The following is a 25,283-nucleotide window of genomic DNA, read 5'->3' as shown; positions in this document are numbered from 1 at the left end:
AATATATCAAAATTTATTAAATTTTTCTATTTGAACACTGTTTAAGCCGAATAATATCTGATAGTTATAGGCCGCTTATATTCTAAAATCAATTATCGCCGATATATAAAATATCGTTGACATAGGTCTCTATACTTCAAGCTAATAGAAAGAATACAGTCGAATTTGTCATCTTGTATTGTGAAAAATACGTATTTTATTTATATTACGTTAAATGGTAGTCAGTTTTTGATAATATTTGATTAAAGAATAAAAATTATAATGATTGTGCGAGGATAAATTACAAAGTTTTTGTATCTGCATATACATTGTATATGAATATTTTTTTCGTTAGCTATTCACAGTAGGTTGGTTCATTACACATATACATAAACATCTATTGTGAATTATTCTTTTTCTCGTCACGTACACCAGTGTCATATTGTGTACACAGTAGACAAAAACATTTTGTAATCAAGCTGAACAAAGTTTTTTACTTAAATGTTTAGCAAATTGTAAAATTTTAATATTGTCCACTAATAGCCTTAAAAAAGTAAAAAATAAATGTGAAAAACTTATATATTGCGCTAAAACGCCAAGTTTGTGACAACAAAGATCCAGTGCTATTTAAATTAAAAACAAGTTCTTTAATTGAATACAAGTGAAATAATTGTTTGTGTACATACATATTTAATGAACTCAACTATTTGTGTTAAATAAAAATGTTAAAATGTATATTGTGAACTTTAATAAACAATGTATAAAACTTCAGAGTAAAAGGACGATACAATTTTATAAAAATTAATACATGTATGTTGGTAAGTAGTAGATCAATAAACATAGCTAAATTTTCTGCAATTTTTCTACGATTTCATTAGCAAAAATAGTGAAAATCATAAAATCGATTTTTCAAAGTAACAATTTTAATTTGCCATTTTTTGTTGAATGCATTTCACTTAATAATGTATACATTCATATCTATGTATGTACAAACATACATACATACATATCTTCTCATTGTGCAGTTCGATGAAATTAATCTCATTAGACATTTGTTTTTTTTACATCTTATTCGATTTTTAAAGTCTTCGATATTTTCACGTAGAACAATGTTGCCGTCTTGGTTGGTTACGGTAGGATTGCCAGAATTAAAAATATACTTTTTATTTGGGATTTTAGGTATTTTTTTAGATAGCATTTACAGTATTGTTCGAAACCTAATCAACTTTTTTTTGGCATTGTATACAAAGTGCTATATTTTCTATTTTAATTGATTTATTTAAAATTATATAATTGATAATAATAACATTATGTGTCTACTTTACAATAACAACAACAAAAGTTTAATTCAATTTCTCTGTGAGTTACAAGGAAATAATAACTGAATTAACTCCATAAATAGCTGTTCGAAACTTAAGCAACTTTTTGATGTTCTTATGAAAATCGTTGGTCCTTTTGAGTTCCAAACACCTTTATGGAATAGATTATTTACTAGTGTAGTTCGTAATTAATCCCAAGCAGATTTTAAGCCATTCGCAAGCTGCAATGTTTTCTAAAACTGCGAGTTTCGACCCAGCGTCTCAGAATGCCGAACAGCATCTATACGGGACTTGAGTCGGAAGATTTTGATGGACAATCAAATAATTTGGGTCGCATTACTCGATAACTACTCTTAGATCAACTTTTACAAAGGTTTTGGTTCATTATCATGCTGAAAATCGCAATAAAGTAAGTTGTTCTGTTCGTTGTTCTCAATCATATAATTCACTTTGTTGGCGAAAAACGTCCCAAGAAGAAAAACAATCCAACTCTGTTTGTGTTTCAACATCAGGGCTAACCCTTCTCTTCAAAAATCATAGCCACACCCTTAAATTTTTGCTCTCCATTCATTATTGGGCCTTCACTAAAAGGATATATTATAATATTTCCTTCAGCCTTTGAGCCTCACATACTTTGCCTGAATTTAAGAAGGAAAATGTGGACCCGTTTATAAATAAAACTGTTTTTTATTAGTCTTGCATAATCTATTTCAATATTCTACCCAAAATTGTACAGAATTGTTAAAAAATCGAATTTCTTTAAGTAAACTCTGTCCCATGTCACTGCGGGATTCATATGCGGTTACATGATCGTACATTAAAGGCTTAAAAAAACATGGAGGTCAAACAATTGAGGTTGTGGGCAAGATTTTTGGTGAGAAGAGAAAGTCCTGATGTTGAAATGCAAATAAAATTGGATTGTTTTACTTTCTGGGACATTTTTGGCCAACAAAATGAACCATAGGATTAAGTACATTGAACAGAACAACTTACTTTATTGCGATTTTCAGCATGATAATGAACCAAAACCTTTGGCAAAGTTGATCTAAGAGTAGATATCGAGTAATGGGACCCAAACTCTTTGATTGTCCATCAAAATCTCCCGACTCAAGTCCCTTTGAGATGCTGTTCGGCATTCTGAAGCGCTGGGTCGAAACTCGCAGTTTTAGAAAACATTGCAGCTTTCGAATGGTTTAAAATCCGCTTGGGATTAATTACGAACTACACTAGTAACTAATCTATTCCATAAAGGTGTTTGGAACTCAAAAGGACCAAAGATTTTCATAAGAAGATCAAAAAGTTGCTTAAGTTTCGAACAACTATTTATGGAGTTAATTCAGTTATTATTTTCTTGTAACTCACAGCGAAATGGAATTAAACTTTTGTTGTTGTTAGTATAATGTAGACACATAATATTATTATTAATAATTTTGAATAAATCAATTAGAATAGAAATTATAGCACTTTGTATACAATGCCAAAAGAAGTTGCTTAGGTTTCGAACAATACTGCATATTATATCACTGTTCCTGTATAAAACTAATACATACATATATGGATGGTTCACAAGCCAAATCGATTAATTACACTTTTCTAATTTATTTAATTTTTTGTCACTATTTTGCCTATATACTATTTTGGTTTTCTCGTGTTATGATTTTATCAATCGTAAATATAATATTCAATGCCCTTTAAAAATAGTTACTTGTTCTAATCCACCTATGACTTAAGATGTTAATGTTAGTTGTAGGGTTATTAATTTCCCATTTAACAAAAGATTTTTTCCTGGGACGTACCACTATTTTATAGGTCTGAACGTACCTTAAGAATTATGACGAAAATGTCTCATTTAACATTAACAGTATTGGATTTTAAATAAGTATTTAAATTAATAATTTTATAGATATATAAGATATATTTGATTTTGGTCATCGTAACCAATACCAGAGAGAAATATACATTTTTTTTAGCAACAAGTTTCTTAAATGAACTTAAATGAATATAAACTTACAAATAATTATGTAAAATATGCACTAAAATTTAACGCCAAAATTCTGAAACGTGTAAATATCTTATCCATGTATCCATATGACACACCATAAAAAACATACATTTGTCATGAAAATTACATTCACTTTGCACTATTGCTATTTTTTTTTTGCTGGGAATAAATAAAAATTGTTGACAATCTTTTCCAAATGGGTCTCAAATATTCCGAATTGCGTGAACAACAATTAAAATTATTGTAAGAGTATTTCTGGTCCGCATAATAAATCAAGTGCGTTATAAAGGGGATATAAATTCCAGACAATTTTTCAATTTAATTCTTAAAAAATTGATTATGAAGAAAATTATGGTGAAAAATAAAAGAAACTCAATTTACAAATTAAAATCCAAAAGAAAACTACAAATAAATTGTGTATTTTGTAAAGAAATAGATTTTAAAAATTTTCTAAAAGCTTAATACATTTCAAACTACAAAATGTTTTAGTTTTTCAGACTATAATACATTTTTAAATAAGTACCTTTTAGTGAAAAGTAAAATTTTTGTTATAATTCCATATATATTTTTTACCAAAATTTTTATAGATTCAATAAGAAATTTTGTTTATTATTATTGTCCAAATACAGTAAATAATTTATCTGTTTCAGATAAAAGGTTTGCATAAATTTCAGTACAAATACAAATAACTTATGTTATTGTTCCACTAAAATTCATGTTTGGAAATATTGGGAATATTTGTTACTGTTTTTCGTAAATAGTAAATTATTTTATTAAAAAAAATCCAGAAATTTTTTCAATAAAAAATTTACGAATTTTAGTACTTGATTTTACGAATTTCGTAATAGTTACTATTTTAGTAAAAAAATACTATGGCTTTATGAATTTTTTGTTTGATTTTGAATTTATTTTTTTTCTGTGTATCATTTGAAAGTTTTTTTTGAAGCCGGTCTAATGTACAAACAAAATAAATGTAAATAAAAATATTACCGCCATCTGGTATATTTTTTACCTGTAAACTGAAATATGTATTTTGATATACTATACACATAAAAATTTCATCTATTGTTCACAAAAATCCTTAAGTTCAATGATCTCTAATAGTTTTAAAAGACAGATGCTATTTTTCTGAGATCCTTTTTAAGGATATGTACGATGTATTTATGTAATTCTTATTTGAATTTAATTTATTTATATCTATAATATCATAGTGAATGAAACTTAATATCTTGTAAGAAATTGTTCAATTTTCCCATGGAATATTGATACGGAAATCTTATAAATATCGTTATATCACGTAATTTTAAACTGAAACATTTCCTGTAAATTTATTTTGTTATGCAAACAAATACGTACATACATACATACATACATACATACATACATACATACATACATACATATATATGTATGTATGTGCGTGCATACATGCTTACAGTAGTGTCAGGACGAGCTTACTGACATTGTTATAAATGTGTCTAAAACAGTGCTTATCGATAAAGCGTAAATTGTCCGTTTTTAAACTATCGCGGCATTATTATGTATTAACATGATTTTAGAGTAATTTTAATTTCAAAGTAATATTATTTATGTACTTTATTATTGAAAACAATGTTTATGAAGTAGAAAAACCTTTATTTATCCTTCCAAATGAATGCAGGGCCTACAACAATTTTCTAAGCGAATGTTCCTTTTACAAAAATAAGACTGAACGAATGTCAATAAAAACTGCCTAGATGATAAACAAAAAAAAAATAATAATAATAATGTATACAAGTATTGTACCTTTCAAAATTTGAGAAAGGAATTATCCAGATGTCTTTAAAAAGTGTTTTCGAAACAATAATTCATACATGTATGTATGTAGTAAGTAAATATGTATATGTATGTGAGTTTTTTTGTTCAATAGATCTCATTGTGATATCCTTTCGACAGCAGTTGTAAATTGTTCATAGACTACAAATGTTTGTTTTTTGTTGTCTGCACATCTGGATGATTTTTATATGTATTTTTAAAATACGGGAGATCGCCTTATGTTTATTTCTTGTAATTTTAGGTCGCTGACATTAAGGAATTCATATTTAAAGAATTTATCATTAAATTGTTCACGTTTTCTTTTGACAGCATCCTCATGATGTAGGGATCATAAAATTGTTCATTAGTATTTTCAAAATATTCGGTGCAGATGTATTTTTGGATTTTAGAATCGGCAGGTGTGCATCGTAATGTTGAATAAAAATTTGTTTTAAACCCGTGTTTAACTAAAACAGCTGACTATTCCTAAATCAGCTGTATTTTGTTTTTTGCATATTTTTATTTTTGTTATTAATTTGTTTATATTTTATTATTCTCTTTATAAAACTGGAACTACCACCACTTTCTAACAATGCCAGTAGAAATCTGTAAATATTTAGCTCTTCATCCACCATCACTTAATAAGGAGTCCTCTGTTTCGTCATCATCCACCATTCATGTTGTGCATAACCTGGCACTTGCTCCACTTACTAGTGGTAACAAGCTCTTTAGTAAGTTTATGTTTGAATCTTGGTGGTGTTATTTTTCTTTTATATTTGGTTTTTATCCGACGTAGTGCCTACGAAAAGGGTGGAAAATAAACACGCATGTTTTCTAGGTGCAAGGACGTCTACTGTCCTTGAACCACTTGTTCATTAGCTAGAAAGCATTCATCCCCTTTTAAATTAGCCGGCTTTTTGTCTAACCATTGCACTATTGTGTAGTAAGTAATCTTCTCCAATTGATATTTCTAAAAATTTTATAATAATATCTGTTTTAAAAATGACTATAAAAACAGTTTTTTAATTCAATTCATAAGTCCTTTTATTCAAAGTTTTTAGGAGAAACAAAATTACATTAGGTATAGAAGAAATTCTATAGATCTAAAAAAGTTTAACACAAGGACGGGTTCAATTATAGTGAATATCGTACATATTTTAAATAAAAATATTTTTTTAATTGTAAAATATTGTAATATTGTTCGAAATTTGGGGCAGATAACGAATTTTGGGGTGCTAAGGACAAACATTTTGGCTATCGCTAATAGAAAGTTAATAGTGAGATACCGAAACTTTAAACATTAATTAATAGAAAATATTAAAGAACAATATCAAATAAAAGCTCCATTTTAAAATAACGTTGTTTTTTGTGATCGAACAACATACTGGAATGATAAAAGTTATATTATAGTAAAATAATTAATTTATTATTTACTATATTTGTAATGATGAACTATTTCCTCATGTTTGTGACAAACTATCTTTTCATTCATCTGTAAACTACTGGCCAGAACGTAGATGTGTGTTATCACCTGCACTGTCCTATATGTTCTTCTTACACCAAAAATATTAAACGATTATTTTAGACTTTTAAACAACAATGAGCTTGTTTACCTTACAGTGGTCGTGTAAAACTTTGGTCTGTATACATATGTATGAACACAAATATATATTTGTATGCAAATATTAGATACTGTTCCTGTGCAATATCCTCGTCACTGCTACTTCGCTTTCAGTAGACATAACAAAGGAACACGCATACATACATACATACATTTACAGTGAATGTATACTTAGCGGCATATTTGTATTTATATGTAGTTACAAAATTGTAAAATAAATGAAGAGCTCAGTGTAAACTAAGAACATATGCATTCACTATACAATCAATGTATGTGTGTATATGTATATAAAAGTGTACATATGTATTTGTATAATACGAAGGATTTTAGAGCGTGCGCATTATTCGTGCGGCAAGTGTAATAGTGTGTATCTTATATTTATACACACATACATATGTGTATATATCCTTTGTATAATAGTAACAATATAATAAATAAAAAGCGGCGGCAATAATAATAAAATAAAGGGGACGCTTATTTTGTTCCTTTTTCATCTATTTCTCCCTTCTATAGCTTTTTTCTTTAAATAAATATTTCCTATACACAAACTATTATGTTGTTTAGCATGAAGAACATTGAAAAGAAGGATTCTTTTGTTTTTGAATCTACCCTACGAGTATATAATTATGTAGAAGTACATACATCCATATAAACTTATGTATATACATACTACGTATATACTAGAAATTTAATGTTAATTTGAAATAACGAACTTTTAAAACTTTACATTTGTGTCCCATAAATTTATTAAAATTCATAAGTAGAAATTTATAACCGATTATGGCCTATATAGGCTAGGTTATTGAAATAAAGAATTTGAAATTAAAAATTAAATTAAAATTAAAATTCGATCATAAAACATTGAATGCTCAGTAGGTGATATGTATATGCAAAAAAAATACTATATTGCACGAATTGGATCTAAAGCTTTTCGATAATTTCGAAAAAATTATTAACAGATATATACATAGATAGATACATTTAATATTTTAAATATCCACTGATTTCGTCTGCCACTTATTAACATTAATTTACTTACATACATATGTATGTATGTACATATGTATTTGTGTAAGCTAAAAATAAAACTTTATCTGTCTTCCTTTATTAATATTTTTTTTATTTTTCTGAAAAAAAACTCAAGTTCATTTTAAACTTTCTTTAACGTTTAAATTAAACGCAAAGACAAACAGTATTTTTTTGAAATTATTTTTTAAATTAAAGGTATAATTACAAAAAAATTTGATTTTATAGTAATAAATTTATAATTTTGTTTCGAGTAAATATCGAAAACTTTACATAATTTGTCGCAGGGTAGCATTAAAAAAAATTGATTTCAAAAAATCAGACAAACAGACACTTTTTGCGTGAATTTTTTTGTATGCTTGTATACGCATACTTAAGTTATGTCGTATGTCTTGTGATTCTACTGTAGAATTAATTGAATAGGACTTGGCAAGTTTGCGTACTACACTAACGATATGCTAAACATAAAAGCAAAAAAATCCTGCGATTCGATATTTTAAAAAATATAAAATAAATGTTATGTAGATACATAAGTAAATATAGTCAAACCCGTTTATAACGAATCCGTTTAAGCGAAGTTCGAAATAAGAGACTTGAAGTTTTTGTAAATTAACAAATAAAGTGTCATTTGGAATTATAAATTGTTTTCATATTATGAATGAATTGTACTTGAGGGACTGGAATAGAAGTCCGTTTTATCCGATGACCGAGTTCATTATAAAAGATGTTTTTGTATGAAAATTGTAACCAAAAGGTTGGTATTGAGAAATAGTTCGTAATATCCAAAATTTGTTATAACCAAGTTTGCCTGTATGAATGTATATCAAGTATGTACTTCAGCGGAAGCTCAAGTTTTACTATATATTTTTATATTTCCATATTCGAATTTTATTTATTTATTAACAAGATATATTTCAATGTTTTTTGTTGGTCTACTTTTTGAAAACAACATTAGCATGTAATTCGAGTAATTGTATGTATGTTTATACTTTTGTACATATAATCATATTTTTATATAGGTTTGATCCTGTTTAGTGTCTGAACTTGTTTATGAGATTATTTCGGTTTTATTGTAATGTATGAATAAGTTCAATTACCTCATATTTGTTTCCATATAAAGCGATGGAAAAATTTTAGAAACGTTTATATCTTTTTAAAAAAAATTTAACCAAAAACTACTTATCAGAATTTTATGAATAACATCTGAAATTAAGTACTTAGATACATACATCTATTATTTAGATTTTATACTTATTTTACACATTCACATATATTTTGAAAGTATTAAGGGCCTTTGTGCGCTCCTTATGAAAAAATAGCTCAGTTTAGTAAACATAGTTCCTAAGAATCTTCCAATCAGTATTAGTCAGGAACATCACTTCCAAGACTCTTGGATCTAATTTCGACGAATGCCTGGCAGTGGCAAAGAAAGAGCTCCAGAGTTTCACTGGGCTCTCCACATGCTCTACATTCGTCTGAATTCCCACGTCCAATTTTGCATAGATGTGCTCGTAATACTGAGTGTCCTTGCTCTCATCAGGATCACCCCATAGGATGACTCGTTTTGCGTTTGTGAGGTTAACTGCCTCGAGCTCCCTTTCATTTAAAGCTATTACATTTGCCCTAAAATTTCTTAAAAAAGAAATTACTTCAAAATGTTAAATTATCTAAAATTTTTAATTTTTGAGAATATTTTTATACAAAAAAGTTTAGGGTTCATCTACATACAACGATAATATACTTTTTTTGTGCCATTTCGAGCAATATTCCAATACAAATTTTTCAGAAGTTTAGTTTAAGTGTTGCATATGATAGTCTTTGTCACATTATGATAAACATTATTAAATATTTGTAGAAGATTATATAATAAATATATAAAACATTGAATTTTCGTTGAAATTAGAAACAATTTTATAGACATTTTATTAGAAAATTGGACAACTGGATTTGTGAATTTTATGGAAAAAATAAAGAAAGTTTGTAATAATAAAATTATTTCATGGTATTTTTTTCTTAAGTTGTTATATTAATTTTTTATGTTATACATTTGTCGTCAAAGAATAATTATTTCGAAAAAAATGTAATGCAATACAATCAAATGTCCTTTTTGCTCAAATTTGTCTACGTTTTTTCGTCATATACATACAAAAGTTTTTGTTTTTTCTCTACACTTACTTGTAGATACTATGTTAAATTTTACCAAAAACCAAAAAGGATACTGACCATAAACGCACACATCCTGTATTCAGAATTGTAAGAAAGAGAAAAAATGTATATACATATACAAATACATGCACAAATGTCCCAATGTAGTAGTGTGTGCGTGACTGTTTATTCGTATTCTTCTTTAGCTCCTTATTCGTTTAAAACACACTCTCCTAATGTGAACTAAAAGCCTGTGACGCTAGGATTTAAAATTTTAGTTTACTCTCAGATCTCAGGCACGTAGCTTCGCTACACGTAACGCAAAAATATTATTTTGACTATTAAACGTGTCTTGCTGATTTTATTTCTGAAGTGCGCATTATAAAATATTCTCTTAGTCATTCCATATATTAAAAGTACGATATACATACAAAAAAAAATTAAGAAGGACTCATATTTTTTTCAAATGTTGCAGGACAACATATAAATTAAACAACGAAAAAAAACTAAAAATATGCCAAAGATTCAATAAAAAATATAATTAAAACAATTTAATTAAATTTTCAATTACATACTATCAAACGTAATTATTAAGTTGTGCAATAAATTGAAAATAGTGAAAAATCATGTGTTTTAACTTCCATTATATTTTTGGAAATTGTTGTAAATTTTAAAGCACAGCCATATACATGGAAAATGTCGATTTTGGTGTTTTTCTGATAAAAGAAAACCGATTTCACATAACAACAACAAAACAATATAAATATTTAAAACTTATGTGCAATAAATAACAACCAAATACAACTGGATACATCAACGGAATATTTCATTGAATGCAAACGATTCTTAAGGATATACCTACATTACTTTTCCAAACTACAAGTTGTGAGTGATTATTAAAGTTTTTGACTATGAAAGTCTACATTTCTTTATTAATTATTACTAACCGCTTTTCCTAAATAAGTCCCTTTATTTACGCAGTAGTTCCTTTTATTATCAGTGCTGTCACCATTTATAACAATATTTTCAGTTAAAAAATTACAAAACTTAATATATAAATTTAAAAAAAAAAATATTTATAACAAAGGACCTGATTTTATAAAAAAGTAACAAAAAACTACATACATGTGAAAAAATTAAAATATAAAAAATTTTTCAGCTTTTCTATATATTTTTTTTTATTTTAACAAAAGCAAAATTGAGGTTATGAACTGTAATATAAAAAAAAACAGCAATTTAAATGGTGGCAACACTAATTTCTATATCTATCTTTCTATCTATTTATGTATTATCTGTATCCTTGTTTGAATGTCCTTTTTTATATTTTTTGCATTATTTTTCTCTTTATCTTTTCATGGTAGATGCGAATTATTTTCTTTCGTTTCCTTTTGTGTATTATATTATTTTGTGTATGTGTGTGTATTTGTTATATACATATGCATTTGTATGTGTATATTTTATTATTATTTTTTTGTTATGCTTTTCGAACAACCGGGTGGTTGGGTACAGTTTTCTGCGTAGCAAATTATTTTTAATAACATTGTGTACACTGTTGTATATGCGTGTATTCATATGCATATATACATCCATACATATGTATGGATGTGTGTATGTGATGTTAGTTCTCTTATTTAACGGTTAAATAAAATTTCCACCATTTTCTCTTGATATTTATTGGTAATGAATATTTGAATTTTTGTTTTTTTTTTATTTTTTCAAAATATGAAGTAAGCAACATTGTTTTATGTTATTTTTACCGTAATTTCCAACGTCCGAAAGTTTTTAAGGTTATTTTAAAATTAATTTATCAAAAAAAATGTTTTTACTTTAGACACTACATACATATGTACATACATACTATATTGAACATTTTTTGCCATACCTACATACATATATCTTTCAGTTATTTTCCCTAAAGCGATTTTTTAATCCCATGGTTAATTTACATTGAGATTACTTACAAACATTTCTAAAATACAGCTGTTCCTTAAAAGATGTAGAGAATTATATTTGTATTAACATTGTAATAACTCTGAAATAACGCAGCTGCTACTTTAAATAACATACATACATATACAGGCTGAGTACCTAAATCTACCATACATGTATGTATGTATGTATGTATGTATGTATGTATGTATGTATGTATGTATGTATGTATGTATGTATGTATGTATGTATGTATGTATGTATGTATGCATATACATTCATATGAGCATATACTATGTATGTAGATGCACATATTGTATGTACATACAATATTTTTGTATTAGAGGACAAAAAATATGAATTTGTCTAGGATGGTTCTCATTTTGTTCCTTAGTGTTTAAAACTATATAACCGGTGTAAAATTTTAGTCAAATCGCTTAATTTTTAAAGAAATTAAAAAAGGCATATATATTATATACCAAATTTAAAAAATTTCAATCGATTTCCGACACGGGATCCTGTTTGTCGAGCGGACTAAAATTGAACATCAGTTAGTTTTTTAGACACTAATGAACAAAATAAGTCCCATCCATCATTAATATGTATAGTTTATTTCACATAAAACACATAAAACATAATTTTATTTTTTTTTACAATATTACTAGACATTATTATTTAAAAGCTAATGGGGTGCGTTGTTATGACTGTGTCTTTTCACTCTTATATTTGTTATATGAAATGTATAATGAAAAATTGCAGAAAATGAAAAAGGCTTTTTTATAAAAAGTAGAACATTTTTATATTTCTTCCTTTATTACAGATTTTAATTTTAAAATAAATATTACGTTGTTATAGAACTACGTTTGGTAAAAATAATAACAAATAAGAAAAATGTCTGCCGACATACCGCGTATTATGGTTTTTCGACCAACATGGGAAGAGTTTAAAGATTTCCCTAAATATGTGGCTTACATGGAATCTCAAGGTGCCCACAAGGCTGGTTTGGCGAAAGTAGTGCCACCGCCTGAATGGGTTCCGCGAAAATCAGGCTACAATGATTTAGACGCTCTAAAGATAACAATACCGGCTCCCATTTGCCAAGTTGTTACAGGCAAACAGGGACTGTATCAGCAAATTAATATACAGAAAAAGCCATTAACTGTTAAACAGTTCTCCGAATTGGCAAGTACAGAACGCTATCAGACACCTAAACATTTTGATTACGAAGACTTAGAAAGAAAATATTGGAAAAATATAACATATGTGGCTCCAATATATGGAGCCGACGTTAGCGGTAGCATAACTGATCCAGATCAAAATGTAAGTTTAATCTATAAAAGGTGTTTACAAAATCAAAGGCTTACTTTTATAATTGTCAATCATATGATTATGATTAATGAGTTCAAATAACACCAACATTTTTTTTTTAATTTTGAATACGTTTCAAATATTCAAATTGATAAAATTGATAAATTTTTAACTTGTTGATGCAAATGACGTCTATAGACATCAAACATTAATCCTTCAACCTTATTTTAACAATAAAATAAAATAGCATCATTATATGAACAACATTTTGTATTAGAGTTTATATTCGGACCATACTCTTTGAATTTCAAAATTATTAAGTCTGCATCTGCGTGCCTTCGTCATTTTTTGCGTGTGAATATGATAAGGACATTTTTACACTTTTTAATATTTATTGTGCGAAAGTTTATGTCTAAAACGTTTCGTAAAAGTAATCCTTTGATTTTAACTTCCCTTATCGAATATAAATGGGATAGAATTTTTTTCATAAACATATGAACGTTTTCCAATATTTTTATCTTAGAGTTGGAATATTAACCATTTGGGAACCATTCTTGATTACGTCAACGAAGATTACGGTATCCAAATTGATGGAGTAAATACTGCATACCTATATTTCGGTATGTGGAAAACAACGTTTGCTTGGCATACAGAAGATATGGATTTATATTCTATAAATTATTTGCACTTCGGTGCTCCGAAAACTTGGTATGCAGTACCACCAGAATACGGTCGCAAATTAGAAAAAGTTGCAAATCAGTATTTTCCTGCCAGTTATAAAAACTGTAATGCTTACTTGCGACACAAGATGACTCTTATAAGTCCACAAATTTTAAAACAACATGACGTCCCTGTAAATAAGGTGAGTTAGGTGTTTTTCCAGATAGACATTTCATAGAGTGGGCAATTCTTTGTTTTGTGATTGTAGATTACTCAAGAGTCAGGGGAGATAATGATTACATTTCCATTTGGTTATCATGCGGGTTTTAATCACGGTTTTAATTGTGCTGAGTCAACTAATTTTGCAATGGAGCGTTGGATAGAATACGGCAAACGTGCGACTCAATGTACCTGCAGGTACTTCTGTTTTTTCTTTTAATTTTTTGTTGCAAAAATACCTAATTGTGTATAACACATACCTATTTTTGTAGCAACGATATGGTTAAGATTTCAATGGACACATTTGTAAAACGTTTTCAACCAGAACGTTATCAAGCCTGGCTTGAAGGTACAGATTTTGGTCTACATCCGGAGGATCCTCCTAATGCTATTGTTCCAGCTCCTTTACCTACACATATAGATGTCATGTGCAATAAAAAGTATTTTGAATCACATTCTCAATATATTATTTTGTTTGCTAACTATGTGTTTGTTTTTCTCCAATATTTTAATGCCTATGTGCCCCTATAGTAATAGGGGTGCTTTTGATGATTTACCTTTAAACATGTTAAAAAGAATGAAAAAACAATGTAATCCAACAAAAACAAAATCGTTTAAAGAACGTAACCCTGATTTGGACTTAGATGAGATTCAGCAAAATCCTAATATACCTGACGACATAAAGGCGGTCTTGAAAGAAAGTGTTTTAACGTTAGATGCTGAAGAGGAAGAACCTGCTATCGTAGGTGACGAAAATGAAGGAAATAAATGTGTGGAAGGTCCAGCAGATCTTAAAACAAAAAAAGAACTTTTAGCTTATATTGATGATGGAACAGGTATAGGAATCGCTGTGGTATTTTGTAGAATAGTGTGTTGATATTTTTTTACTTTAATAGATGAGGATGATGAGGAAGATCGTAACTTTAAGAAACGTAAAAATAAGCGTAAAACGGATGCTGAATATGATGATGATTGGTTAGCCAGTAAACGACGGACTAACTCACGAAATAGCAGTAGAGGGAGAAATCCTCGAGGCAAAGATAAATCGAAAGATGACCGTTCAATATCACCAGCATCATCAACATCGTCGTCAGCAACAACTAAGTGTGGACGTGGTAATAGATTGAATACAAAAACGAATATTTCGAAAACTCCTCGCAAAACTCCAGTTAAAAAAAAGAAAGGCGATGATAAAAACTCATCAACTTCAGAGAGTCCAAAATTGGATATATCTCCAACGCCATCATTGCAGACAACAATAACTGGTAATGCAGGAGGAGGTGAGAGCTTTTAAGCTTTCATTATGTGATTGGACTTTATGTGTTTTTATTTTGAATCTGAAACGCTTTTATATCACATCATCACAAAAAAAAAACAACCTACCCACCACCCATTTTACACCACTAAAAACTCAAATCCCTATGTAATTAACCTACCTTTACATCATTTCATTACTCTTTTAAAGAACATATGTTCGTTTATTCGCCATGTATGTCTTTTTTCATTCAATTTAACTTTAATGCTTTTTTCTTTTTTATTCTCTCATTTATACTATACTTATTGTAGCGATTTTTGTAACTGAAATTTTAATTTAAAATTTATTTTCATTTGTAGCGTAAAAAGATTTCCAACGAATGTTCTGATGGAACTATCGTTGGTATTATATTTTTAAACTTATTATTAATTTATTTAATTATTTTTGCTTTATAATACTAATTAAATTATATGTATATAAAAGGGACTCATTTACATTCACTTAATTTTAAAATTAACTTGCATAGTACTGGACAAGAGAATGTCAACATAAAATGTTTAACTATATCAAAAATTATATTTTTTTCAAATGAAATAAAGATATTTATGATGTAAGACTTTTGCACATTATATTTTATTTTAAATATAATTTGCAAATGGACTCATTTTCAAAGGTAGTTAAACAATTAAATACTGTTGTTGTAACAGTTCTACTCTTTGTTGATACAGCTGTTGCTGAGTTGACAATATTTGCCCGAGAAAGACTCCGGTCGATCCGAAGCAAAGATCCAAATGTCGTTTGAACGATTAAATATTTCTAACCGTACATGGTAGAATGACTTTTATTAGTTACTATCTAACCACATATTTTTAAAAAGTACGAACATTCTCTTTTCCAGTGCAATATATAAATAAATTTTATAAATGTACTAATCTTTCTGTCTCTGTAAAACCATGATTTAAACTTTATATACTATTTTATAATGATTTCATATATTTATAATTATTTCAAATTGCAGATACGAGTCAAAAGCATATTTCCACACTAACGAAAAGTGAACATCCCTCATTGCAGTTTATGCAACAACAGCGTAAATTTGAAGGAAGAATACCAAAAATTCATCAGCAAACAACACAAATGACAACATTAGCAAGTGTTAGCACAACTAATACCATTACTTCCAGCACTCCAACATCATCTACAGACGCTAACATCAGCGGCACAGACGGTGTAACAACAAAATCCTCAATTTCTAGTCAAAATCAAACCGATCAAGCGATAGTTTATGCAACCATGTTGCCAGCCGCTACAACATTTAATGGCATTCCATCTCATCATCAACCACAGTATATTACAATGCAAGCGCCAACTACGACTTTAAGTCCAACCACGCATACAACATCTAGTCCCATAACCGCTGCAACAACTGATGGTACAGTTTATCAATATAAATCAGAAATTATTTGTGACACACAACATCGATACCAACAGCAGCAACAGGCACCTTCCCAATCTCACGACAACCACGGTAAGTTTTACTCATTTATTTATTACTAAACAAAAGTTTTGTTGTTAATTGGTATAATTCATAATTTATTGCATTCGGTTTATTTTATAAACAACATACATATATTATTTTTAAACTCATCACAACTCATTATTAACATTAAAATAAATGTGTATGTTTTTGTTGTTTGTATAATCTAATTCCATCATTTTCTTTTAAGTTAATTTTTGGTTTATTAAAATTGTATTAGAAACTTGCCAAATTATTTTCTTTCTCTGATATTAAAAATTAAAGCACTTCATCATTAACCATTATTGATTAACATACATTTTTGCATACACGCTAATCATACCCATTTTCTATTATTTTGGTGATTATTATTCCTTCCCGTCTTCCATACTCCCAACACGTCTCCAGTACTTACTCATTCGTTCATTCTTGTACAAACAATTGTTTATGTGCGAATTTTGTTATTGTTTTTAAACTACAATATAATTTATTTTTTATTTATTTTATTGCAAAATTCAAGCATTTAATCTAAACTACAAACAAAGCAGCTGATTATCCATGTTTAACATATTAATCAATCCAAGAACAACTGAGTATAGTTGTAATAATTAAATCCTTTGGAACTCCTCTCATTATTATCATAATAATGATATTCTTTATAAAATGCACAAAATTATTATCAACAAATATTTTATAAATTCTTCATAAACAAAATATTTATTTGTATACATATACAAGTGTACATACATACGTGCATATGCACACATATGGATGTATGTATGTATATATTAATCGAAATTCACCATGTATAAAAAAATGGAACCTGTAAAAGTTATTTGTATTCGAGTTTTGAAAATATTGAAAGGCAATTTTATTGTTTTACTTCTTTTTTATTTTGTTTGTATTTTTAATTTGTTATAAAATATTGCAGTATATTTATACAAAATTATAGATGTAGTTTTTTAAATTGTTTAATATTGTAGAACTAGTTAAATGGATCGAATTCTTAAATAAGCCTTTTAAGATATTGCGTTCTAAATATATAATCGTCTTCAAATAACAGCGAGAAATGTTCGCCGTTAAAGACACAATAAACTGTAATATTTTTTTATTATAATTTTTATTGTAGTTTTTTAATTTAGTTTTATATATATTTTTTAGTATTATTATTATTATTATTATTATTATTATTATTATTATTATTTTTTGCAAATACAACAAATGTGGAAAAACTTTGTTTTACATATATTTCAACTATATCATTTGTTAAAATATGTTTTATTTTTTGGATTTAATTTTATTTTGATTTTCTCAACAAATCTTTTATATTTATTTAAAAATACACATTTAATTTTTAAAACAACAAATTTTTAAAAATTAAGACAATGTGGTCACCAATATTAGTTCGTCCCCCCTACTGCTCACAACAACATCATCAACATCGCCTCCGCTGTCATTGTCAACAACGACAATTTCGACAAATGGCAACAACAGCAACACCGAGACAACCACGCAAACGTCACAATCTCAATACCGATATATTACCACCACCTCAACAGGCTCGACAAGTGGAGAAGAAGTTGCACAACACCAGACTCCGTCAACGACAATTGTGTATGAAAACTATGAAGGCGACGTTGCCCCGAACGGGAGCACAATCATTAAATTCGAGGGAGGAGAATATGAAGTAATAAAGAGTGAAATAAATGATAATCATATAATACAAACAACATCCACTAATACCGTACAACATCAGCATTCCCAACAGCAGCTACAACAACAGGAAGTGATTGTCAAGTATGAAGACCAAAGTTTGGACGATGACAGTTATGAGGAATTTCAGGCTGTTTCACAATCTCCACAAAAGGACCAGCAACAGGGATTGACCTACCAAACAATTACTCACCATGATAAGGAACTAAACCAAACAATAACTGAGACCATAGCTATACCAAGTGGTGGCACTATACCCAATGTTAAACAAAAACGTAAACGTAAAACACGTTCAGTAGCGGCCGATGAACAGGGCGAATATTTGGAAAAAATGTCAGTGAGAGGTTTGGACATACAAAGGTACGAACATATTATTGATGGTGTCTCATATTGTTTGGTATGTGCTAAAAATGATATTTATAAGACGTTTAAAAACAAGTACAGTTTCCAACGTCATGCATATCTTTTTCATGAGGGCGATAATCGAAAAATATTCGCTTGTCCCATTTGTAATAAAGAATTTTCAAGGCCAGACAAAATGAAAATGCACAAGAAAGATAAACACGGCGATATGACGTTGGCAGATTCTAATATGAACGGCGGTACTGGAACACCTGTGAAAAATAACACAAAAGTGGCTGAAACTCCACCACCAGCTAAAAGATCAAGAACTTCAGCAGCGAAAACACCAAGAGCAAGAAAACCTCGCAGCACATTGGCCAATATGAACAACAATGAAATTGTTATTTCTCATAGCCCCAATAAAGATGCTGCCGCGCAAAAACGTTTGGCTCAAATTGATAGTGTCTTAGATGAAGTGCAAAACGCAGATTCTAATCAATCTGGAGGAAGTTTACAAATCCAACAGCAAAGTATTGTACAATCAGTTCAAACACAGCAGCAGCATCATCAACCCGCCCAGCAGCAGCAATTACCATCTCTGGAATTTAGTGGGATGATTTTACCCGGTGGTGCACAGCTAGCTTTGGCAAATCCAGGTGCCACTTCAAGTATAATACAACCTCAACAAAGAGTTTTGAATAACCAGCCAACACAACAAACTGCTGTGGCTGCACAAAATCATTCTCCTGCTAATGGTGGAACAACTACATTGATTTATTCGAATCAAATTGATTTACAGCAAGCTTTGTTGCAACAGCAGTTGCAAGGTCAAAGTATAATGATTCAAGATCAAGCTGGCAATTTAGTACCTTTGCAGTCATTACAAAGTTTAGACGGTACACAGACAATTTACACTACGGCTCCGGCCACTTCAGCGCATCGGCAACAAATCCTACAGGCCCAGCCCACACAACCTGCACAACAAACCTTGGTAACCACTAATCCTACTCATGTAAAAGTGGAATCAAATTCACCACAATCACAACACAACAACAATAACAATAATGCCTCTAGTCATCCCATGCAGCAACATTACGAAATTGAAAATGTTTCGTATATATCATCTGCAGCACCCGCTCCAACAGTTCCTACTCATGCACCTACAGAGCAGCATGTTATTGGTACCGTGCAAAGTTACCAAATTTTGACACCTGATGGCCTCCAAAGCTACCAAGCTGCCGCTAATAAACTTGAACCCAATGAAATAGAACTCTGTCCATACAGTATGTCAAGTACAACACCACAATATACGTATAGTAGCCATCTAACTACGTCTTCTGACCCATCGTTACATCCGCAACATCATCAGCAAACTCTAAGCGCCAATGGCTCACATCACGCAATTCATCATCAATCACACCACCAAAATAATTCTCCTGCTCCACATAGCCATCATCAACATCACCAGACAACGCATCATCAACTACCGTCGCTAACTGCTCCGCATCATCAATTTATGGAATTAAAAAACGAATTACTCATTAAAAGTTCCGACACATATTCGTTGGATGCTGCCACCTCAATGTATCACTTACCTTTCTCGCCCACTTCTATGATTAATGCTGTGAGTGATGTTAATTCATCCTCACTATTGGAAACCAAAGAAATTAGGTAACACATTGATTCTATCCATTCATTAATCTCTAAGTATTGTCTAAAATTTGTAGAATTCTTAAATGTATTTCATTGATTGATTGACTAATATCGAGTAGTTAGATAAAGAGTAAGTTTTAGTTTTTCTATTTTTGCATACATGTACACATTCGTATGTAATTTACGAATCAGGAAATATTGCATTAATTATTATAGATAGATAGAAAGAATCGAATTGATCGAATGTCTCTTAAAATTTCGATTAAACTGAAATATGGTTTATAAATACAGTACATATGTACGTAGTTTTTTGTTATTTTTTTTTTTTTTACTAAAATCGACCGTTATGGTTATTATAGAAGTTGCACATGTAAAATTATGTATGTGACCCTTTTTTTAAATTACCTGTTTTGTAGATTAGAAACATATGTGCGTACACATTTGTGTATGTACATTTGTAAATGTACTTTTTCATTTATTTATATTGAAAAACTATAAATTCGTTTGTAACTACTTTTGAAAACGGTTGAATTGTTGCTGCTACTTTTCTGCAAAACATATTTACTTATTTTTATTTGATTTTTCTTATATTCTCATACTATCTAAACAATCAATACTTTAACTTACATTTTAAAAATTATAATTTTTCAAATTTTACACATATACATATTTATTAATTACCTTGTATACATATATACATAAATATATAATCTATATTATATATAGATTGTATTATATTATAATTTATTTTTGTAAAATTTTGTGCATTTTATTTAAAATTAGTCTTTTTGCAGAAAAAGTATGACAAAATTAGCTTTGTTTGCTTTTAATTTTTTGTTTGATTTTAATTGCATTATTTATTTCTTTTTTTATTATTAAATTGATATTTTTCTTTTAAAAATAAAATTTTAATTTATTTTTCTTATTTTTTATTCTTTTTTCTCTTTTCATTTAAAAACAACAATCAAAAATTCACATATGTCCACATAAAAATAAAATAATAAAACCCAATTATTGTTATTAGTTACGATATCAACGAAGCCGTGCTGTTAGCTCTTTAAACTTGATTAGTCAAGTTATTGAAAAATATTTGGGAAAAGTATTATTTATTTTAATTGGGAAATCATGACCATCATTTATCATTGACATCACTGGGTTCATTATTTTAACCTTATTTCCTATGTTTTCCGTGTCATTATTAACAGTTTTATTTAAACCTTAAATGTTCCTTCTATCATTCCTCCATACACTTTATCTCTGTCACACGCCTCACAAACTTGCACATTGGCTGCTGCAGCAAGTTTTTGTTTTATTATTCCAAATTATTATTTTTTAATACAAAAACTACATTTTAAAACAAAAGGTATGTGGATTTTTATTTTTTTATTTATTTTTAATTTATTATTTATTTTTTCATAATTTTTATGTTTTTTTTTATATAATTTTGCAAATAAGAATGGTTGCATTGAATTGTTTTAATATTTATTTATTTATTTTTTAACGGTAAAATGACTAACTATGTGAAAGTATAATTTCAATGCAATTATCATTTAATTTAGTTTTCTCAAAATTTTATTTAATATCATGCTCATTACATTTTTTCATGTTGAGAGAAAATCGATATAGAATATTAAATATTATCTAAACGAAAAATATCTAATCAATGTTGTTTTCCTAATTTCTTTTTTTTATTTTCATGTTTTATTTCTCCTTATGGTTTTCTGTTTTTGTTTTTCCGTCATCCTTATCATATGGACTCCAACAATAATTAGATTTTTCTAATGAACTCAACACCAAGTCCTCCAACAACGATCATGTATTTGTTAAGCCTTTTCAAAAGAATGAAAATTCAAATTTATCAACATCATACACACACACTAATAAAAAAAATAATTACAATGCCACAAACACAAACACCACAAAAACATCATCCTCATTATCCTTCACTTCAGCATCACTAGAGACGTCACTAGCATCAAAAAATGAACATTTTATAAATAGTAAAAGTAGTAGCAACAATGAATACGCAAATTCAACACATATGACTACTATTGATCCAGTCAAAATTTTCTATGAAGAGGTCTTAGCGAAACAAGAAAAAGCTGCGGCCCAAGCCAGACTATACAATATAGCCAAGAAGAACACATCTTTTGGTTTCGTCGATCAATTTACTGATTTTGTTATGAACAATAATGAATTTGTAGGTGTTGCTTTATTATTTCAATTTATTTAAATTTTTCTTAAATTTAATAAGTAATAAACTTAACTTTAATAAACTATAGGCCCAAATTTTATAGTTGTACATGTCTACATATATCCATACTACTTATCTATACATATGCATGCATATTTATGTATTCTAAACGTAGTTCAATCTGAATGGTATTTACATATGTATGCATATGGTGACTTAGAAAACAGATATGCCCATTGAGACACTGTTGATAATTTTTGTTCGAATTATTGTTAAAGATTTTAGATATTTTTAATGTTTATATACATACATATGTACATAAATATCATTAAAATTTATTTTTTCATTTGGGCCTTTAGTGTTTATCATTACTTTAGCAATAACGTAATTTGTACTTACATGTGAATCTATTTGTGTCTTATTTATATATATTTTTTTTTTGCATTTTCCCTGTTATCATTCAGCACCAACAACAATACCGCAGCAATAAGCAACGAAATAACAGCAACTCCTATAATATGCGCCAACAACAACATAAAAGTAATCAAAACAATATCAAGGAAAAACCACAAATCTCCAATTGTTATCAACAGCATAAAGAAATTGGAAACAACGGTAGCACCACCAAGGGCACAATTAACCGATCCTTGTCAACCAGTTCAAATTTTGCTCGCGCGCAAAATTGGAGGGGGTCTAACAACTATCAATACCAACAACCAACACAATCCTCTGAACCATACTATAGTAAGTTCAACTAAACTAGGAGGAGTGATACAGAAGAGATGCAATGATGAATCAATTATTATTAGGGAAATGCCTAATGCTGAGTTAGATTGTAGAAATTCGGCCGCCGTTGCTACCGAAGAAATAATAAAAAAATTCCGCATACCCAAGGGAATAGCACTGACACCAAAATTTCCGGACGATTTAAACGTAGGCTCACACTGTCCCGCGGAAGTAGTAACAAATGTATCGACAGCATTAATGTCGCCTCCGTTAACAACAAACGAAGATGGTGACAATTCATCCGGCCTAGTGGAGTATGTAGAAGAAGTTTATGATAATGACGGTGATCTTGCTGAAGAAGAAGGGGAAGATATGCATGTCGAAGAGATGGAAGAAATTAATGAGTCTTGCGATTTCCACGAGTATCAAGAAACTGAACACGAAGAACAGAATCAATTAGAAGATAATGATTTAATTGAAGAGGTGGAATCTTCAGAACACCAAGACTTATTAATGTCTGGTGAAGCTGACGATCTTATTGATGCTGCTAACGGTAATACAGATGTATTATTAGAAACTTCTTGCCAACAACAAACTACTAGCTCCACAGCAAGTTCAGCTGTTCCTCAGATAATACAAGCTGTCCAACCTAATGGTGTTGTCACATGCTTCCAATTGCCAGCAAATACTATAATATTACAGTCTCCAGATGGGGCTTTACTTGCAACCACGGCTCCCCATCCAACAAAACCAGGACAACAGCAGATTATAGCTATACAAGATCTTAACTCTCAACTAAGTGACATTCTCAATTTATCATCAACAAATACAACAGTTGTATCCTCTTCCTCGATTCAACCATCAACAGTTGTTTTGTCGCCCAACGGTCCTACAGTGCCACTGGTGACCTCATTAGGAGATTCATCCGGTCCGTCTAATATTGCGCATCAATCCACCACCCCTGCAATCATCACATCAAATGAGTCATTATTAAAAGCCCAACAGCAACAAATATTAGCGTAGGGTCTACACGGCGGCCAATTGGCACGATTTTTAAGTAATCCGCAAACTACTTTATTACCAACAACTTACTTTTTTTAATTTTAAATATTTATTAATATATTTTGCAAATCTCACTGAATGTTACGAACAATCAAACAGAAATAGAACATTATCAATGTGAACAAAAAACGTATAACATTAAGTGTTCATTTTCATAATGTCCTTTTTCAAAAATACTTCGGTTTTGGTGATTTTTCTAAAATAATGGTAAACATTGTAGATCTGACTATGAAGCTTAAACTTTTGGAAGATTTACACTTACTTTTTATTTTTATTTTATATATAGAAATCGTGCCATTTTGTCGCCATCTATTCTTAAAACAATTTGACGAAATTATGAGGGCTGTAAACATTTATAAATGTTGATTACTCGAATAAGTTATATTTCCCATAGATTTATCATATCAGTAAAACTGATGGCGTCTAGCTACAAAATAGTAGTAAACACACTTTTAGAATGATTTCATAAAATCATTCATACAAAAAAAAAAAAAACACTATAGGTACTTGCTCTGAATAAATAACAAGGAATATGAAAAATCAATAATAAAACTAATGCAAATTGTAATAATAGATTAAAAGTAAGAGTGTTCTTTAGATTTTCAAATTCCTATACATACAGATGTTGATATATTAAAGAAAGGTTAAATTAAAATCTTATGTTTTAAAATATCAAACTATTTTACCAACAAAGTTTGTTGTTGTTCATTTTTCACTTACATATTATGTATAAGAATATGTTACATTTTGAATTTTTATTTTCAAACTAACATTTACATATTTGTATTATTTCCATACATGCATTACATTATATATATTT

General features: G+C 29.1%; 1 protein-coding gene across 6 annotated transcripts; it reads left to right on the top strand.

Annotated features, from left to right (window-relative positions):
* The first annotated feature begins 124 nt into the window (after positions 1-124).
* Positions 125-25,003, top strand: LOC111682389 (serine-rich adhesin for platelets-like). 6 transcript variants are annotated; one of them, XR_002762658.2, is made up of 11 exons: positions 125-797; positions 12,636-13,135; positions 13,647-13,985; positions 14,052-14,200; positions 14,275-14,442; positions 14,534-14,838; positions 14,899-15,282; positions 16,276-16,785; positions 18,156-20,499; positions 21,506-21,844; positions 22,254-22,390. XR_002762658.2 is itself a non-coding variant. In XM_046954001.1 (10 exons), the coding sequence occupies exons 2-10, from the start codon at positions 12,707-12,709 to the stop codon at positions 22,261-22,263; spliced, it is 4,638 nt and encodes a 1,545-aa protein (XP_046809957.1). In that variant the 5' UTR covers positions 125-797; positions 12,636-12,706; the 3' UTR covers positions 22,264-22,402. The 6 variants fall into 6 exon arrangements, 5 of the variants coding, with proteins under 5 accessions (XP_046809957.1, XP_046809956.1, XP_023300104.2 ...); XM_046954001.1 differs by lacking the exon at positions 21,506-21,844 and having other exon boundaries at positions 22,254-22,402; XM_046954000.1 differs by lacking the exons at positions 21,506-21,844; positions 22,254-22,390 and adding an exon at positions 23,140-25,003 and having other exon boundaries at positions 130-789.
* Positions 25,004-25,283: the final 280 nt, after the last annotated feature.

This window comes from Lucilia cuprina, chromosome 6 (assembly GCF_022045245.1).
Source record: "Lucilia cuprina isolate Lc7/37 chromosome 6, ASM2204524v1, whole genome shotgun sequence".
NCBI classification, from domain to species: domain Eukaryota; kingdom Metazoa; phylum Arthropoda; class Insecta; order Diptera; family Calliphoridae; genus Lucilia; species Lucilia cuprina.
Note: the sequence above shows the minus strand (reverse complement) of the source record. Positions and strands in the feature narration are given on the sequence as shown.

Coding starts and splice junctions, on each gene's coding strand:
- LOC111682389 (XM_046954000.1), top strand. CDS start 12,707: ATGTCTGCCGACATACCGCGTATTATGGTTTTTCGACCAACATGGGAA. Junction 14,201..14,274: donor GCGACTCAATGTACCTGCAG/GTACTTCTGTTT, acceptor CTATTTTTGTAG/CAACGATATGGTTAAGATTT. Junction 15,283..16,275: donor AACTGGTAATGCAGGAGGAG/GTGAGAGCTTTT, acceptor TTCAAATTGCAG/ATACGAGTCAAAAGCATATT.